Below are 20,259 nucleotides of genomic sequence, written 5' to 3'. Positions count from 1 at the left end.
ACAGGTCGATAAACGCCTCTGTATCATCTGCCGGCCCCATCTTCTGTAACGCGGGTGGGGGCAAGGTGGCGCTGGTGTCCGGGGTCGCGGCTGCGGCTGGAGCGGCCTCCTGGCTGAGGAGGCTCCGGATGGCGTGCCGGTCCTCTGCTTGAGCCCGCATGATCTCAAAGAAGCGCCGATCCTGGTCTTGCCGGAGCTCAAGCAGGGATTGTTGGTGGCTTTGATGGAGTGTCGCGAGGGACTGGAGGACTTCCGCCAGCTGGGAGGACTCTACGGGCGATTCTGTTCCATCCTTTGGAAGGCAGGTGTTCCAAATAATATCCCGGGTTTCGGCACCAGTGTAACGCTGATAGAACAAAGACGACAGGAAGCAAGATTTCAAGGCAAGGTGCGTCTTTTAATTCCCCTTTTTTTTAGTACCCACAATATTCACACAATCTTTTTGGTGTCCACAATCTCCAACTAGTCGAACGCTGAGTTCGTTGTCAGTTTCTCTCCCCTCCTCTGTGGCTGCTGGCATTTTTAACCGCTCTCCTCACTCTACTGCAATTAGAGACAGGTGTTAGACATAATTTGGCCCAGGTGTGAGCGCCCTTACCGCTTCTCTCTCCCGGACGGGCGCTTGACCACGCCCCCGCTGCCACAACGCCAAATTCTGACTCTACCATCTGAATGTCTCAACAGAAATCGAGACTCATCAGACCAAGCAACATTTTCCAGTCTTCAACTGTCCAATTTTGGTGAGCTCTTGCAAATTGTAGCCTCTTTTTCCTATTTGTAGTGGAGATGAGTGGTACCCGGTGGGGTCTTCTGCTGTTGTAGCCCATCCGCCTCAAGGTTGTGCGTGTTGTGGCTTCACAAATGCTTTGCTGCATACCTCGGTTGTAACGAGTGGTTATTTCAGGCAAAGTTGCTCTTCTATCAGCTTGAATCAGTCGGCCCATTCTCCTCTGACCTCTAGCATCAACAAGGCATTTTCGCCCACAGGACTGGCGCATACTGGATGTTTTTCCCTTTTCACACCATTCTTTGTAAACCCTAGAAATGGTTGTGCGTGAAAATCCCAGAAACTGAGCAGATTGTGAAATACTCAGACCGGCCCGTCTGGCACCAACAACAATGCCACGCTCAAAATTGCTTAAATCACCTTTCTTTCCCATTCTGACATTCAGTTTGGAGTTCAGGAGATTGTCTTGACCAGGACCACACCCCTAAATGCATTGAAGCAACTGCCATGTGATTGGTTGATTAGATAATTGCATTAATGAGAAATTGAACAGGTGTTCCTAATAATCCTTTAGGTGAGTGTAGAATACCTATATATACCTATATAAAGTGCACGTGCAAAAATGTACAAAAAGTACGGGACAGTACAAGAAATGTCTGACAATGAACAGGACAATAGGCACAATGAGAGACCAGTACACAGTAGTGCAAAAAGATGACAGTTTCTAAAAACATAAACATAACATACTATGAGATAGTGTTCTATTCACATAGCAGTTATTGAGGTAGCAGACAGTTATAAAGTGACAGTAATTAAAGTGCAACTCAGGACACGTGTGTGTGTGTGTGTGTCAAACTAGTCTCTGAGTATTGAGGAGTCTGATGGCTTGGGGGAAGAAGCTGTTACACAGTCTGGCCGTGAGGGCCCGAATGCTTCGGTACCTCTTGCCAGACGGGAGGAGGGTAAAGAGTTTGTGTGAGGGGTGTGTGGGGTCGTCTACAATGCTGGTTGCTTTGCGGATACAGTGTTTTTTGTAAATGTCTTTGATGGAGGGAAGAGAGACCCCGATGATCTTCTCAGCTGTCCTCACTATCCTCTGCAGGGCTTTGCGGTCCGAAAAAGTCCCAAACCAAGCAGTGATGCAGCTGCTCAGGATGCTCTCAATAGTCCCTCTATAGAATGTAGTGAGTATGGGGGGTGAGAGATGTGCTTTCCTCAGCCTTCGAAGAAAGTAGAGACGCTGCTGTGCGTTCTTGGTGATAGAGCTGGTGTTGGGGGACCAGGTGATGTTCTCCGCCAGGTGAACACCAAGGAATTTGGTGCTCTTGACGATCTCCACAGAGGAGCCGTCGATGTTCAGCGGAGAGTGTTCACCCTGTGCTCTCCTAAAGTCAACAACCATCTCTTTTGTTTTGTCCACATTCAGGGACAGGTTGTTGGCTCTACACCAGTCCGTTAGCCGCTGCACCTCCTCTCTGTATGCTGACTCGTCGTTTTTGCTGATGAGACCCACCACGGTTGTGTCATCGGCGAACTTGATGATGTGGTTCGAGCTGTGCATTGCTGCACAGTTGTGAGTCAGCAGAGTGAACAGCAGTGGACTGGGGGGCCCCCGTGCTCAGTATGGTGGTGGTGGAGAGGCAGAGATCAGGGATGTGAAATGCAGTTCAACCTGACCGGTAATTTTGATGAGGTTCGGTGTGGTCCATCCTAAATCCAAGGTTCAGACAATGGCATATAAAGTATCCCATGTCTTATGGTTGGAGTTGGCATCAGTTCATCCTCTGAAGTCCTAATCATAATAGACAGAAGTGATGTTTGTCTGGCACCGACTAAATTTTTCAGCGACACGTAGCAGTGGAGTCCAACACGACGCAGGAATGGTGCTGGCAGCCGGTTCTGGTGACCTCAGGATAGGAGTCCCGAGGTTGAGACAGGGAAACAAATAAAATAATATAAGCATAGATGCCATTCAATTTATTGCAGAGTTATAAATCATGATCAAAGTTTCTGGTTTCTGGTTCTGGCAGACTAAACTAAAGCAGCCTTATTGTTGGTTGGAGGATAAATTAGGTGTAACCCTGGCTAAATAGATGAGTCTTTAGTCTAGACTTAAATTGAGGGAGAGTGTCTGCATATCGAACAGTGTTAGGAAGACTATTCCACAGTTTAGGAGCCAAATATGAAAAGGACATACCTCTGCTAATTTGGAGAATTGCGTAATCTCATCAGGTTTTGAAGAAATATAAAGTCATGTATTGTCGGCATAGCAGTGGAAACTTATTCCACGATTCCTGATAATATCTCCCAGGGGGAGCATATAAAAGGAGAAAAGGAGAGGCCCTAAAACTGATACCTGTGGCACTCCATATTTTAATTTTCTTTGGTTTGACAATTCCTTGTTTACATAGACAAAGTTGTAGTGGTCTGCTAAATATGACCTAAACCATGCTAATGCAACTCCACAAATGCCAACATAAATCTCTAGCCTATTTAAGAGAATGTCGTGATCTAGCACGTCGAATGCGGCACTAAGATCTAAAAGCACTAGAAGAGAAATGCACCCGTGATCAGAGGATAAGAGCAAATCATTTGTAACTCTGATAAGTGCTATCTCTGTACTGTGATGAGGCCTAAATCCTGAAATTCTAGAAATGAACATATTTTGGAGGATACTACCTAGAATTCTAGTATTTTCGACATATATGGGAGATTTGAAATCGGTCTATATTTAACCAGTTCTCCAGGATCAAGTTGTGGCTTAATAAGCAGTTTGATAACTGCCATTATAAACTTTCTTGGGACATGTCCTAAGAATAGCGAGGAGTTAATAATATTAAGAAGAGGTCCTGAAATTACAGGAGATACCTCTTTTAAGAGCTTAGTTGTATTGGATCTAACAAACATGTTGTGGCTTTTGATGTTTGATAGATTTTGTTAGCTCTTCATGAACTTTGACAGCGAAGGATTGAAGTTGCATGCGAGGAAAATTATTGAACACTGTTTTCTGAGGTGCTATGGCAGATGATTGCATAATTCCAATTTTAATTCTGATTATTTACATTTTATCAGTAAAGAAATTCATGAAGTCATTACTATCATGCTGCAATGGAATATCTCATTCAGTCGATGCTTTATTCTTAACCAATTTAGCCACAGTACTGAATAAATACCTAGGATTGTTGTGGTTATTTTCTATGAGATTACTAAAATATGCGGACCTGGCAGCTTTTAGTGCCTGTCTTTTGCTACAGACACTATCTTTCCATGCACCACGAAATACTTCTAATTTTGTATTTTTCCACATGCGCTCCATTTTCCGAGCTGCTCTTTTGAGAGCATGAGTGTGATCACTGTACCATGGTGCAGGGCTTATTTCTTTAATTTTCTTTAATCGAAGTGAGGCGACACTATAAAGCGTGCAAGAGAAGACTGCTTTTTTTTATTTCAAGTTCTTCTGGGCTTTGGGGTTTATTGAGTGTATGAGATAGATCTGGAAGATTATTAGTGAAGCTATCTTTAGTGGTCGAAAGAATAGTTCTACCTGAACGATAGCATGGTGTAGATTGAGTAACATTAGCTGATGCATACAGAGATGTCATCGCTCTGCGGTAGAATTTCTATATTATCAACATCAACTCCACATGACAGAATTAAATCTAGTGTACGATTATGGTGATGAGTTGGTCCTGTTACATTTTGTCTGACTCCAAGAGAGTTGAGAATATCGATAAATTCTAATCCCAATGTATAATTTTCATTATCTATGTGAATGTTGAAGTCACTAACAACTAAAGCTCTATCTACAGTAACTACAAGATCTGATAAAAAAATTAGTAAATTCACCAAGGAAATCAGAATAAGGCCCGGGTGATATATACACTGTAGCAAGGGTAAAAGACGACATCGTTTAAAAAAAAAAAAAAAAATCTAAAATTAGATAAAAAATTGATAAAATTATCTCCCGCGTGGGGATTCCAAAAGAAATCCTCACTGATCAGGGCACTATGTTTATGTCACTTACACTATGCAACCTGTACGAGTTATTGGGTATTAAATAGATTAGGCTATGAAGTGGCTCGAGCCACTATTATATGCAGTACAGGAGGTCCCGCAAATTATTGTACGGGTATCGATCATGCGGTGTGTTCGACGTCCTGTGTGAAAAATGGGAGGAGGGACCTTCAATACGTTCTTGACCTGAGAGCAAAACTCCACACACTGTGGTAATTAACTCAAGAATGTCAAACCCGGCTGAATAATAGGGGTACACAACAACGGGAATTTACACCGGGAGACAAATATAAAGCAAGGACCCTTTGATGTCACATGGTAAGTTGGGGAAATCGATCATGAGGTGAAACAAAGGGTTAGAGGAGCACCACATCAACCTCCTAAAACCGTGGAGAGAGGCAGTCCCCGTGACTTTGGGGACGGTGGTTCCAGAGAGCATAAATGATTCTAAATGGTTTGTAATCACATCACAAACAATGCTATTATGAAATGGTAATTATTGATTACACCACAATGGAAAGCTGTAAAAACAAATGAAAGCCATAGGCATTTGTGTATTTTTGATTTATTGTTTTAAATAACAAATGTTTTCATTTTTTTTCTCCATTGTTTTTTTTTTTTTAAACAGCATTCATACAATACTAAAACACTGATATAACGATGGTGACCCACTAGGTGGCAATAATATCACATCTCAAACTTTTTTCAACAGCATGAGTATGGAGCTTAACTTCTCTAACAAGACACTATATTTCATAAATAATTTAAGTATAAACATTGAGCAGTCACTCTTCACAAAAAACAATGTTCACAACAAAATTAAGAGATCACAAGATCAAATGTGAAAAGCAAAAACACAGGATGAAGGCTTTCCTTTGCAGTTAATTGCACTCTGATGCCTTGTTCTGGAATCTACAATAAAAATCCCACATGGATTCAGGCCATTCGGCCAATCAAATAATCCTGTTAAGGATCCGGCCAATCACTGCCTGTGAAACTCCCAGTGTTCCAAATACAATCTATTACACTTGTCACAGTATTGTAGCAGCTCTTCAGCACTGGCAGTAGTTGCAAATAAACAAATAAACAATGATGGCTCTACAGTAGCAAGTCTTGGTAACGAAAATGCGTATTAGGAGTGTTGGCATGAGTTTTCTCCAAGTAGTCGGACAGTAAGGCAGTTACTGAAATGGCCCAAAAAGAATAGCATTCTATTTCACCAAATGAATGATGTCAAGGTCATTTAATGTACATCAGACCAAATGCCAAGCTCAAAGCAAATGGAGACATAAGGAGTTTCTGCAGTTACTTCATATGCACTGAACTTCTCTACATGACATCACAGGTGATGTGTATTCAGCATCATTTTAGCAAAGGAACTGTGGCTCAAGTTGCACTTCTGGATGACAAAATAACATAAAGGATGTTCTTTGAAGGGCCAAATAACAAATACTGAGAGAATTATTTATTTTAAAGGAATATTCCGGGTTCAATACAAGTTAAGCTCAATCAACAGCATTTGTGGCATAATGTTGATTATCACAAAAAATAATTTAGACTTGTCCGTCCCTTTCTTTAAAATGCAAAAATCGAGGTTGAAGTGAGGCACTTACAATTTTTGGAGGTTTTAAAGGCAGCAATGTGAAGCTTATAATTTTATAAAAGCTCTTACATTCATTCTTCTGCTAAACTCATGTATCATTTGAGCTGTAAGTTTAAATTGTAATTTTTTTACAGATATTTTAGGGTTTGTTGATATTACATCGTCATGGCAACAAAGTTGTTAATTTGGTTATAACTTTACACAGAAAGGGTTATTAAGCAATTTTATCCCACTAAAATCATATTTACACACAATGTCGATGTCTATACTTTTGAAATAGTGAGTATTTATAGTTTACACATTGGCCCCTCTAAGCGCCTCAGTGTAACCCATATTTATTCTTTTTATAAAGAAAAGGAGGGGCAAGACAAAATTATTTTTTGTGGTTATCAACATCATACCACAGATGGTGTTCATTGAGCTTTACTTGTATTTAATCTGGAATATTCCTTTAACATTTATCATTTCTGCTTTGTGCACCACAAATAGGCTAAACCAGTCAGGTGAGCTGAATTATGGCACTGGTTTGCTAAACCTATGACAATACCATTCAGTGTTTGATAGTCATGTGTTCAGAATAAGTGTAACTCAAACAATCTTTTTTGGCAAAACAAATTCTATAGGGGAAGCCTACATCTGGCGAAAGATCAATCTGATATGTGTTGCGTTTCAGCCAGCTATGCTGTATCTCGTCTTTGGTCAAGGATAAAACAAGGATGCAAGGGAACTTAAAGCTGAAGTATGTAACTTTATCAGTGTTAAAATCTCATCTTAATATGCAGAGACAACTCTTAAGTAAGCCATTCATAATTAAATTTTCTTGAAAACTGTAATTACTGTATCTCTGTGGCCCTATAAAAATGTATGTGTTTGTTTTGAGAGACCCACTGCCGCTAGTTTCATAGAAATTACATACTTCCGATTTAACACTTTTAACAGATAGTCAATTTGTTTTTCAAAGGGACAAATCTAATAAATGTAATCTTGCAAGGAGACATTCTAAAGGATGTAGGAGTCACTAGGAAAATGAAACATTGCCCACTTTAGCACTCATGCAATATCCATTTTCCAGTTCATTCGGTTAGAGCCACTTATTATGAAATGAATCGGAAAAGGATGAAACTTTTAATATAAATCATAAATATTTTGGTGTCTCTAAAAAGGATTGATGATTCATTAGGTAGATTTTGTACCAAACAAAAGAAGTTCTGATTGTCATTTATAAAATGTAGGGCTGGACTTGGCAATGGCCTGTTCCAATAGAACAATTCCAAAGGTTAATGACAGTAAAATTCAAAAAGTGCATTTAAACCTACATCTATTGTGTTTGCCTGAATTCGTTACTCAACAGCACAGAGTACTAGAACTAAAAATAAGAATGCACAAATAGATAAAGTGAATGTCTAATAAACAGGATCCTTCTTTAAACATTTATCACACAATCACTACGCCAGCCACATCATAAAAAACGCTCAACACAGTTCTACAGAGTCAATTTGTGAGGTAAGTACCATTTGTACAGAGATCTACTGAAATGTATCAAGAAAAAGCGCAGAGTGTACCAAGAAAGTTCACTAACAAAGATCATTGAGCACTGGTTCCATGGAACACATGTTTTCTAGTTGCAAAAAAATAAAAACCATAATAATAATAAAAATAAAGTGCTTCCATTAAGATTTCCTCTCCTGAGGACAAAAACATGACAAAACCCACTCACAAAAATGTACAATCTTCAGCTCTCTTGAAAACATAATTGACACAAAATGTACAGTCTAATGAAGGTTTGTATTCTAACAAGGTTTGTACAGTCTAATGAAGGTTTGTATCCCTTACAATTTTGTACAGTCTCATCTTTAGCCCCATAAGTTTTTTTTTTTTAGTTTTTATTTAGTTTTTTAAACACAGTCACCAAAACACTGCACGCATTATAAAAGCACAGTGATGAGAAAGCCCATTAGCAGTGCATGTAGGAGCAATGGAAATGGCCTCAGCCCAGCAGCTGAGTTAGGAAAAATATGCCAGCGCTCCCTCTTGGGGTGCAGAGTCTCCATATCTTTGAGGGCATTGTAAGCGGCAGTGGTGAAGTTTGCATCTCCTGTGGTGAGCAGGTCAAACACACATGAATGGAAATAGATGTCTTTAACCTCCAGCTGTTCCCTGCACTTCCTGGAGGCACTTTCAAGGGTGAAAACCACTCTCTGGGCTTCGACCCTGGCCTGCGGCTGAAAGCCGGCCTGCTGGAGGCCCAGCACGGGCAGCTGAAGGTGTCCCTCTTGGTCAATGCGCTCTGACGTGGGGCAACCATTCATGCACAGCTGCAGGTCCTGCGTCTCGTCAAAGGCCATGGCGAGCTCCTCTGGCATGCGCACAGCTAGCGTCAGGTAACGACCCTGCTGACGTACTATGATGGTGACCCCGATGTATGCAGCGTGGATCTCTATGTGCCGGTCAGGTAACTTCTCCAGGATCCAGATGCTACGGGTCTCGCTATCGCCCCCGCTGATGGTGCCATCCACGAAGGCAGCAGGTAGGTCATCTGTAACGGCCTGGTAGACCTTCTGGTCCGTGCATTCTTGGTATGGTTTGAAGATGATTGTGATCTAACAGAAGCACAGAGGGAAGAGTTACACTTCAATAATGACAATTAAAGGGAATCAATTGAAGCATTCAATCTCAATATTTCGAAGGCCTGTTTTGCACCACACGTACAACTAGTGCGTAGGCAGTGTTGTACCTTAAAACTGACAATTTCTGATGCGTAACTGCTGCAACTCTATACACAAAATAAAGTTATTTATGGGTTACTAACGGTGTCAGAAAATTACTTTTTTAATAATATTTGCCCACTTGAATTGATTTTCAGAGACATTTTTCAAATTTATACTGGCAATATTCTTCTACCTTATAAAATTACTGTGTCATCCTTTTATATAAAATATAGTTTGATATTGTAGCCAGTTACCAGTTAAATTAAAACATCAATAAATATTTGTAGGGCTGGATATTGGCACGGATTTCCCAGTTTGATTAAATTCAGTCCTATTCCAAATTTGGTTCGATTCAATATCGATACATTTAGGAAATATAACAATGTCATTTTTTTTATATTTACATAATTGCTTGATCTCTAGATTGCATAATGTGCATTGGAAATATAACACATTCTAGGATAACTTTTCCCTCCACACATGTATTGCCAAATGATTATGCCTACTAAGTTGACCATCAATCCGTGCATCTTATCACGTGACTCGTCGTGCATGACATTGTGGAGATTGCATGTGGAGGCTTATGCTACTCTCCGCGATCCACACACAAATTACCATGCGCCCCATTGAGGGCGAGAACCACTAATCGCGACCATTAGGAGGTTACCCCATGTAACTCTACCCTCCCTAGCAACAGGGCCAATTTGGTTGCTTAGGAAACCTGGCTGGAGTCATTCAGCACACCCTGGATTCAAACTTGCGACTCCAGGGGGTGTAGTCAGTGTCAGTACTCGCTGAGCTACCCAGGCCCCCTATATGAATGTATGAATAAAAGAAAATATAAGATTCAAGTATGTGTCATACATGTTATTTTAATCTGTATTAATTTATGAGTAATTGATTACTCATTTTGTGGGTTAGAGTACTCGACTACAAAAATAATTGAAAATGCCCATCCCTAGTTTTTTGCCGAGTTCAGCACGCTATGCCTGACAAAAACAGGATCAGCAACGAAACTCTACTGGAACCAATGCTTCTGTTATGCTCCTGCCATTGGCTGTGCAAATGCTGTAACCTGTTTATATTGGCACCAAAATAAATATGCAATTTAACATAAAATTGCATATAAAATTGCATATAAAATTGCATGTAAAATAGTCCTTAATTCATGTCAAAGTAATTCACATTTACTTTAATGCTACCTCAAAGGTTTTCATGTTAAGTAGAACTACATTCCATGATCAAAATTAAATGCATTTACTTGGGTCATACTAAAATAACATTAAATGCAAAGTGTCATTTCTGCACCACTAACATAAAAAAATTGTATACAAAATAAAAATGAAAGAAACTGTTTCTTGAAACTTCCCCCATCTGCATTAGTTGGACAAACAGAGAGTCTTGCCCCAAACTCATACCCCTGATTGAGCCAGTCTTGCTATGCTAGGCTGGTCAGGACGCTCAAACAAACAGAGCAATGTTTTGAAAGCACCACAGAGCCACAGTGTTTACACATTTTTAATGAAATTACCCTAAATGGCTTACTTATAGTTGTCTGTGCATATTTAGCATGGATATGAGAAAGTATCTTAACATCGAACAAAATATTACACACATCACCTTCAAAGAACAGAAGTGGTTTTATGCCTCTAGTCAAAGCCAGAAGAAACTGAAAGTCAGAATTACACAGTAAACAAGTATTACACATATCTACAGATCCACAAACCCTTTTCCCTAGTGTTAGCCATAAAATGCACCAAGCAGTCTCTATGCAGTGAAACTCTAAGACTTGTGGGAAGCAGAAGCATGGGCTAAAAAGAAGTGTGGCATTACATTAGCGGCAGATGAATAGCAGCTTTGTACACAGGACAAGGATGAAAAATGATGACCAGCTGGCCATAAGGTGAGGCAGCTGAAAAGGCCTCAGTTAAGCAGTGTAGACTAATAATTACTTGCAAATGTTTAATAATGGATCCCACCTTCAAGGTCAGGGGGTCAAATGAGAGCTAATTAGCACCAGCGACCAGATTTAGGATTAGATCCCACATCTGTCTTATGATGAGCTAAATTTTTGACAAAAACAGAATGATCTATCTGCTGTGTGTACTTCTACAGCAGTAAAATCTAAAACCTTCCACTGATCTATTTGAGCTGAGCTATTTCACATAAAAAAAAAAGTGTAAACATGCTGCTGGCAGTCAGATTTCTGCACCAGCATGTTGGAAATAGCTCTGTGTAAGAAAGTGAGTATGTGTGTATGTGTGTGTGTGTGTTTGACTATGAGTGAGGTCTTGCAGCCCCACACTTGGAAAAATGAGGACAGAGGCTTCTTTCAAAGCCACCTTATTATGGGTCACGCCACATTGCAGGCTATATCCAGTCATTAATGATATTAGAATTTCACAGACATGTTGGTCACAAGTGTTAGTCATAAGACCGAAGCGGTTTGCTTTGTTTCACTCGCACCTGTGAATACTTGATCAAAGTTTAAAGTTATTGGTCTTTATTGGTCTTATCTGCTGTCGGCACCTCATTCTGATAATAACTCCCATATAGTCATGAATATAGACATATCACATTGTAAAACTATGAGCACTTAGATAAAACTAATTGTGGACTGCTGTGAATTAAAAAGGCAAAACTATAATATGCAAATCAAGCTGACGAGAGGGATAAAGGCCACCGGAAGCGACAGTTCGAGAGAGAAAGAGCTACAGGCAGCTGCCCTGTATGTGTTTGTTATTGTCTTTTTGTTTAATTAAATATTACTTTGATGCTTCGTCTGGTTCTCACCTCCTCCTTTCCATTTTTGCCTGTTACAGTGGCTATTCAAAGTTTATAACATAAGATAAATGCGGATTTGTGTAATTTTTCAACATTAAAAATATTTCTCCTATCCCATCTTATTATGCAGAGACACCTACCTATCAATTTTATTTACAATTTCATTTACAAAATTGTAAACACTATGGCTCTGTGGCATATTAAAAACATTGCTCTATTTGTGTGAACATCCCAACCAGCCAGACTCAACTCAATTGTATGAGTTTGGGGTGTGACTATCTGTTTGATCATCCAATGGCAGATCAAACAATGTTTATTTTTGCAATTCCATTTGGTGAAGTTAGTGGCACAAAAATTACATACTTAACATATAATATTAAAAGACACCTTTATTGAGTATGTCTAGAAACACTTTACTGTGCACTACAAAGTATTATAGTGTTCCTAATATAGTATTGTTACTATTACACTATTATAATTGTATATTTATTATAGTATATAATATACAATACAAAATACAAGCTATTATTTTACATACTATTATAATAGTATGTGTTACTATTTTCACTGAAAATTAATATGTGTACTTACAAGATAATATTTTCAATGGTAGTACAACAATGTAATTACACACGTAATACAGACCACATGTAGATATGTTAAATGTACAGTGTAACACCACATATGTACACAATACTTTCATTAATTTTAAATTACATAGCAGTAAAGACACCTAATATTAAGCAGGACCCAGTACTCATTTCAAAGCAATTTTAGAATAAGAATATTTTGCAACATAAATAACCTACTTCTTTCAAAAACAAAACAAATAATCACTCACCTTATTAGTTGCTGTGGCGCTGGATCCAAGCACCACTGGAACATTTGTGACCTGTACTGACAGGTAATTGTTATCAATGAGAGGCCACGCCCCTTCAACCTTACAGGTCTGAAAATGGTCCTTGAAAGTCCTAAGATGGGGGTCTCCGAACAGACCACAGAACAGGTAGGTTGGTCGTGGGTGTTCTGGAACCCCAGTCCCCATCCCAGGCCGTGCTGCATGGTGGTGGTGGCGGCTGTGGTAGTTACACGGTTCAATGGGGATGACGGGATAGGTAGATGATGTGGGCCCATCCTTAGAGCAGTTCCTCTGGCTCATGAGATCACTGATGCCCAGCATGGCAGAGTGGAAGACCAGATTGCCCCTGCAGCTCTTGGAGGTACGCTGGGTGCAGGCGGAGTAGGCTCGCAACGCCTTGCAGAATTCGGTATCAAAGCCATCCAATGAAGGGTTAAGATGAGAAGTGAGTGAGACGAAGTCACTGGTGCACTTCTGGATCCGGCACTGTGGAGTTTGCACCTGGCTCTCACCTAAGGAAAGACACAGAGGAAGTTTTTAACGATCGTCATTTCAGAGAACTATTTCATTTAATGTCTTATAGAGCTCAGTGTATCTTCATAAAAGTTCTGTAAAAGAACAAAAGGCAGAGTAAAAGGGATAATTCACACAATCTCACACTCACAAAAAATTCACTCTCATGCCATCCCAGATGTGTAGGACTGTCTTTCTTCAGCTAAACACAAACAAAGATATTTCAGCTCTCACAATTCAAGTGAATGGTGACCAAACTTTTGAACCTCCAAAAATCATACAAAGGCAGCATAAAAGTAATCCATTCAACTACAGGTGTTAAATCCATATCTTCAAAAGATAATAATGATAGGTGTGGGTGAGAAAAAGTGGGTATTGATCATAAAAAAAGGACATACATATTGATCTCTTTTTCAGCCACACCTATCAAATCGCTTCTGAAGATATAAATTAAACCACTGAAGTTCCTTAGTTATGAATTACTTTTACCTCAATGTACTTTTTGTAGCTTCAAAATTTTGGCACCCATTCACTTGCATTGTATGGACCTACAGAGCTGAGATATTCTTCGAAAAATCTTTATTTGTGTTCAGCAGAAAAAGAAAGTCATACACATCTGGGGTTTCATGAGGGTGAGTAAATAATGAGAATTTTCATTTCTGGGTGAACTTTTCCTTTAAGCATGAATAAACTCAAATTGTACCATATTTGATTTTTGTGGTGGCTTATTTTGTAAATTGTAGATGATAACTAAAACCATGCATATTTTATTTTTTTACAGTAAACCAATAGAATGTTGACATACTTAGTTAAACAAATTTACCAATTCTTCCTTAAAGACCATGATATGTGAACAGTAGTTTTTAAGATGTTAAAATACTTTCTCCTATTGCAGCTCTGTATGCAGAAACAACAATAAGTTAGCTTTGTGGCGCTTTCAAAACATTGCTCTCCCAACCAGACAAACACAGCAACATTGGCTCAACCAATGTCATGAGTTTAGGGTAGGACTATCAGTTTGCTTGACCAATGGAAGATGGGAGGAGTATTAAGGAAACATGTTTGCAAATCCATGCTTCTAGCATATATTAATGTCACTATCATCCAATTTTAAGTCCTAAACCCTAATAAGGTTAGTGACTAGTTTTGCTCAAGGTGAGACTCCATGTGTGTTTTGCATTATGGTCTAGAAACATTAACAGTCGGCTCAACAAGCGCATGAACCCTCCTGTTATCTACAAAGGAGAATGCTTATGGCCGCAATAAAATCAAATAAAATGGCACTTCAAATGAGAAAAACACTGGAGGTTTTCTGGCACCAGTGCAATCTGTACAAAAGCAGAACATGTGTTTGTAAGTATAAAGGAGTCATGGCATGCAAGGTGCATAACATTCTAAAAGTACAGCGTAATTAAAGTGTAGTCAAAGGTTAACATTTTAAAGGTTTATCCTTGAATCACTTGGATTCTATCTATTATACATTTATGGTTTTATACACACTTGTTTTCTTGGTTGCTAGAAAAACACCAGGAACCAAAGTCTGAGACTACAAGTGAAAATAATTATTTTTAATATTTCTCTAATTTAACAAAAACATTTATTTACAAAATATGTTTTCATTGAAATAACTTGAGTGAAAAGATGATTTCTCAGTATTTGAAGTGTCCCCCTTTGGCTTTAATGACAGCATGCACTCAAGCTTACAGGGACTCCAAACCATATGGGAATGTGCAAAAGATTTTGTGTGCTTTAATGGAAGCAATGTAATCTGACCTTGTGTAAAAAAAAAAGAATTAATTTGGTGACATGTCACAAGTTTGCTTATTAAATTAGTGACCTAGATACAGAATCTAACATATATGGCGTTTCTTGTTTTGAAATCTTTCAAAAACTTTATTTCCTAGATTTTCAATGTGGACAGTGGATTTACTGTATGCCAAAGTCTTTACATGATACTCACATGCCATGCATCGCCCTCAATTATCCACCAATGACATAGCACAAACCAAAAAAAAAAAAAAGGACAACAGCTTCCACACTGCCTCACTTAGAGTCTTAATGCCTCACTTTTGAGTGCGGTCCAATTGCATTAGCTCAGAGAGAGGCCCTCCTAATCTGATATCAGCTGCAGCCTCTCCATTAACACGCTTGTGATGACTCTATCTTACATAGTCAGGGCCACCCATTTCTGCCTGCCACGCTAATAACTCTGACCGCAGCGGATTCAAATGCATCTGATTTTATTATCAGATGACGCGCTGCTGCACAGAGTGCTGTAGCGGATCAGCCCATCACCGTTGCACTGCAGTGGCCACTGGAAGAGGAGGAGGAGGCATGACCAAGCACGGGCTAGATTGTGTTTCAGTAACATGCTGTAAGACAATATGGTAGCCTGACTGAAGCCATGTTGATGTTGTAATATAAAGACATTGGCTAGAGAGGAGAGGAAAGAGGCAGTCCCCCACTCCTATTCACCTCCCGCTGTGTTTTATCAGGCAAAGCTCCAGTGACATCTGTACCAGAACAAAAAAACTAAAATACTTGGCAAGGCATGTAAGACAAGGCCATCTCTCCAGCACATTCCCATTTATAGTCTGAGCAGATGCTTAACGAATTAAGCAATATTGAAGGTCGAATGCTCACTTGCACTACATACCAAATATCTATCTATCTATCTATCTATCTATCTATCTATCTATCTATCTATCTATCTATCTATCTATCTATCTATCTATCTATCTATCTATCTATCTATCTATCTATCTATCTATCTATCTATCTATCTATCTATCTATCTATCTATCCACCCGTCTTTGGGTCCTGACATTCTTGTGGATGTTACGTTGACACGTACCACCTACTTAAAGATTGTTGCAGGAACATGACAAAGAGTTCAAGGTGTTGACTTGGCCTCCAAATTCCCCAGATCTCAATCCGATTGAGCATTTATGGGATGTGCTGGACCAACAAGTCCGATCCATGAAGGAACCAGCGGAGGTCTTGTGGAGTCATGCCTTGATGGGTCAGATCTGTTTTGGTGGCACGAGGGGGTCCTACACGATATTAGGCAGGTGGTTTTAATGCCGTTGCTGATCTGTGTATTTTCATGGCTGTAATTGCCAGAATTATTAAGATCATAAGGCCCATTACACCTATATTTTACACATATTCCCCATATTAAAAATCGAACCATTTGAATTAAATAAATGGATTAACATCTGGCCAAGTCCATGATGTTCTTTCTTACTATTTTCTCATTATTTGCATTCCAAATTAATTCTTATATTCTTATAACTGTATGCTCTTTTTCTACCTAAAACACAGTTTAAAATGGATCTGAAATACAAAGCATTTTATTGCCTATATGCATTTTGCTATCAACTAGTTTTCATAAGACTTTGAAAACTACTCCTCAGAACAATATTAATCTGCATATGATAAATGGGCAAGGGTATAAAATGACAAAGGGCGTTCTGCAAATATAAACATATAAGTAGGTATGACCTAAATATTGGAAAGAAACATAGAGGCTTTTCATGAAGGCACACTGGCCATATGGAACCTCACCATCTATAAAATTCATGCACCTCTATTGTTTTTCTCACCAGCATGGCATGATGTGTTGGACAAGGTTTTTTATTTGCTATTGACATGGTTGTTGCAATGAGGGGTTCGGTGTAATCTGAGTGTAAATTGGCATAAAAATGCACTGCACATCCATGAACATTCAGTGTATATACAAAAGGGACAAATTTGCCACCCAACCATAATCCATTCACAGTAATCTTGGACACATGTTGTTTTTACTGGTTGCTTGCTGAAACACAATTAGCTCATCACCTGACAATCCTGCTGTGAGTGACCCAATGCAATTGAATTCACAGTCGTAACTCTGATATCAACAGCAGAAACCATAAAAAAGAGCTGATAAAGAAGAAAGAGACTTTTTCTTTTCTACCCCACTGGCTGCAGTCTTTGTGCAAAACACTTGCAAGGAATGTCTTAGGGGACCCCCAGTTGGGGGCAGTAGATCCTAAGCTACTGGCAGAGTACAAAAAAATATCAAACTATCACACTTTCTGTTAGAATGTCCCAGTACCCTGACAAATAACATAGCTAAACCCAGAAATGTCTCATTTATTGGTTTTGAGGACAAACTGATGTGCTTGACTATACAAACAGCAGAAGTCTGCATTCATGATCTTTTGAATATAAAGAATGTGGATCCTTTTAAAGGGGTCTGCAGCAAAACAAGCCCTAAAAAGCTTCAAATACAAAAACAAAATATAAAAGTATAACAGCTTTTGGCATGCATACTATTGCTGTCGAGATCATAAAAACACAGAGGAAAAAAACACGATGTTTGCTTCACAGGCTCAGTTAATTTCTATGTTCCTACTGTTGGGGTGAAGCATCTCGTTTGGAGCACAGTGCACACCCTTGTTGCTATTAAGTCATTGGAAATATTTTCTCAGGGTGGCCGGCCGTTTGAGCAGCCATTCTCAGCTGTAGAGGGGCCAAAAGAGTGTGTGCGGAGAGAAATTTTAAGATTTGGAATTTGGCCAGGGCAGAGAGGTCAACAGGCCCACGCCTTCTCCAGGAGTCAACGTTAAGATCTGGAGAAAGCAGGGGTTTACAAGACTCAATGTCTAAATGACATCTCCAGCCCTAAATTCTGACCTTATACTGTAGTGCACTGAACTTTGGAATCTCGTTTAATATGATCGGTTTGTTAGACAGTTCATCAGCATTTAATTGTTTATTTACAAATACCTAACATTGTGTGGTTATTTCTGAAAGTTAAGTATTATAGTAAGATTTATCACAGTAACCGCGTTTTACTGTGTAAACAAGGCACCATTTACAGGTTAGCCTGTAAAAGCTTCCAATCCGAAACAATAAAGCACTAGACATGACAATAGACAGAAAGGAAATAATAATTAATCTAAATAAATAAATAAATAAACAGCACAGCTGCACCTCTTTCTCTCTTTTGTCATGAGTCTAATCCAATCCAATATTAACAAGGGGTATATTTGGTATATTTGAGACTAAACCAATTGAGCAAAGATACAGCCAAATGCTGAAATCAAAAGACAGCCACCATAATACCATGATATGATATCGATTAAAAAAACAATTACATAGTTTTATGTGTTTTCATGATACAAAGACATTTTGAGCTTGCTATTTCAACAGTATTCCATTAATAAATGAAAGATGACTTAATAAAAGGCTATGCACAACAGATTACTGGCTGTTTATTGCAGCTAATAGAAAAAACAAGCACTACCCTTATACATTTGAAAGCATGAAAGGGAAAGTGACACTTGGATTGGTCACAGTGAGGCCATTTTATATTTTAAAATAAAATTGTGTGTAGCTTTGTCCTTTTGTTTATTCCAAATTCCTCATTAAAAGTGTTAAAACACTTTTTACGTTGGTCGAGTAATTTAAATGTTTTGCGTCATTGAAGAATTGTATAATGATAAGAAAAGTGTGTAATGCCTGACTGCTCAGGGTCCATGTTCAATTAATTATGAAGGTGTGAGTGCTCAATGGACACCCAGCAGCATTCCTTGTCCTCTTAATTCACAATGGCATTAACACAGTCTATGGCCAGGACACCCAAAGTGGAGCGCTTGACAAGGTGCCAAGTAAAAACAGGGCACCAGTTTCCTACTCAGAAGCCAGCCCAAATTCAACGAAACCATAGACCTTTCTAAAATGGTCAAAGCACCAACCAAACTGAAATTTCTCTAAGAAAGCAGGTCTTTTATTTGGCAATCATCTGGTATTTTGATTGCTCTAATTGAGCAATATGTGGATTATTTTAAAATAACTTAAACAATACTAGAAAATGAATTAATCCAGCAATTTTAATAACACAGACCAGGTGCAAAAGATCTAAATGATGGTTCATTTAACCAATTATTATCATGACCCCCCCAACAACAAGATCATCAAGAGGAAGCACATATTTTGAGATTTGAGAGAAAGATTGGTTCCTGCTGGCGAGATTTATAATGGATACATCATTCTGAGCCCTATTTTTAACCATCTATCACGGCAAGCGTTAAAAATTAACTATAGCCAACGTTTATTGGAAATAAAGGCTACTACTAGTGTGCAAGGATAAGACACGGGATGAATGACACTGCCTCGGCGATACTGTGACATAAAGAAGTATTTTTCTTAAAGGACAAGACACTTTTTTAGAAAGGACATAAATAAATATTTATACCTATTTTGTCATAATAACACGTGAATCTTGTTAATTATATATACAGGAAAAAATTAAACAACATTGGAAGGCAAAAAGCTTCTCTTAAAAGTGTTTTTCTCACCGTTTAAGTCCAAAAAAACATAGAAAAGTCAAATAAGTGGTAAAAACATGATTACCTGTGTGAGTGAGAGATGAGATTGTACACAGCACTAGTAGATACAGTGCCGGAGAGATGAGGCGCTCAGCCCCGGGGTAGTAAGATCCTGCTGTCCCCATACCCATCCATCCATCCAGAGACTCAAGAGTACTCCACGGGTTAAGAGATCGGGCCTCGCTTCTCCCGACTTCACTCCCGATCTTTTCTAAAGACGTGACTACTTTTAGGTAACACACACCGCAGGCGATAACGCAAAAGAGAAACAAAGTAACGATTTTCGATATTTTTTTTTATCCTGTAGCATGGGAGAAAAACACTATCTAATTTGTTTTCCTATTACATATACAATTAGTCCGAAAGAAATGTGTTAACGCGCTCAAATTAATCTGCGTTCCGCGATCGCCCGATTCATGTTGCCTACACGTCAGATTTCTCCGCCACAAGGAAATCTAATAGCCCCGTCTTTTCCCAATGATCGATAGTGAATCAACCTAACCCAGAGTTTAGCGGAAACCCCGCCCACGCTGACATATAAGCCCCGCCCCTAACCATACATCCCAGCAGCAGATTGACAGCAAAGGACTCTTGCTCTCTCACTTTCAGAGAGAAAATATGCATGCAGTGTTGCTGGTGTGATTTATGTTTCCTTAATTAATAATTTTTAAAGA

At 39.0% G+C, this 20,259-nt stretch overlaps 1 protein-coding gene across 1 annotated transcript; it reads right to left on the bottom strand.

Moving 5' to 3' along the window:
* Positions 1-5,298: 5,298 nt before the first annotated feature.
* On the bottom strand, positions 5,299-20,046 carry rgmb (repulsive guidance molecule BMP co-receptor b). The gene is made up of 3 exons (XM_052094989.1): positions 19,611-20,046; positions 12,678-13,207; positions 5,299-8,944 (listed from the first exon to the last, which is right to left on the bottom strand). The coding sequence occupies exons 1-3, from the start codon at positions 19,714-19,716 to the stop codon at positions 8,270-8,272; spliced, it is 1,311 nt and encodes a 436-aa protein (XP_051950949.1). The 5' UTR covers positions 19,717-20,046; the 3' UTR covers positions 5,299-8,269.
* Positions 20,047-20,259: the final 213 nt, after the last annotated feature.

This window comes from Xyrauchen texanus, chromosome 3, assembly GCF_025860055.1.
Source record: "Xyrauchen texanus isolate HMW12.3.18 chromosome 3, RBS_HiC_50CHRs, whole genome shotgun sequence".
Taxonomy (NCBI): Eukaryota; Metazoa; Chordata; class Actinopteri; order Cypriniformes; family Catostomidae; genus Xyrauchen; species Xyrauchen texanus.
The sequence above is the reverse complement of the archived record's forward strand: the minus strand, read 5'-3'. Positions and strand labels throughout refer to the sequence as shown.

Bases quoted from the DNA above. Each gene is read 5' to 3' on its own strand.
- rgmb (XM_052094989.1), bottom strand. From the start codon at position 19,716: ATGGGTATGGGGACAGCAGGATCTTACTACCCCGGGGCTGAGCGCCTC. The intron at 13,208-19,610 runs GTAATCATGTTT...GTCTTTCCTTAG, and splicing joins CTCATCTCTCACTCACACAG to GTGAGAGCCAGGTGCAAACT. The intron at 8,945-12,677 runs GTGAGTGATTAT...TGCTTCTGTTAG, and splicing joins GCGCCACAGCAACTAATAAG to ATCACAATCATCTTCAAACC.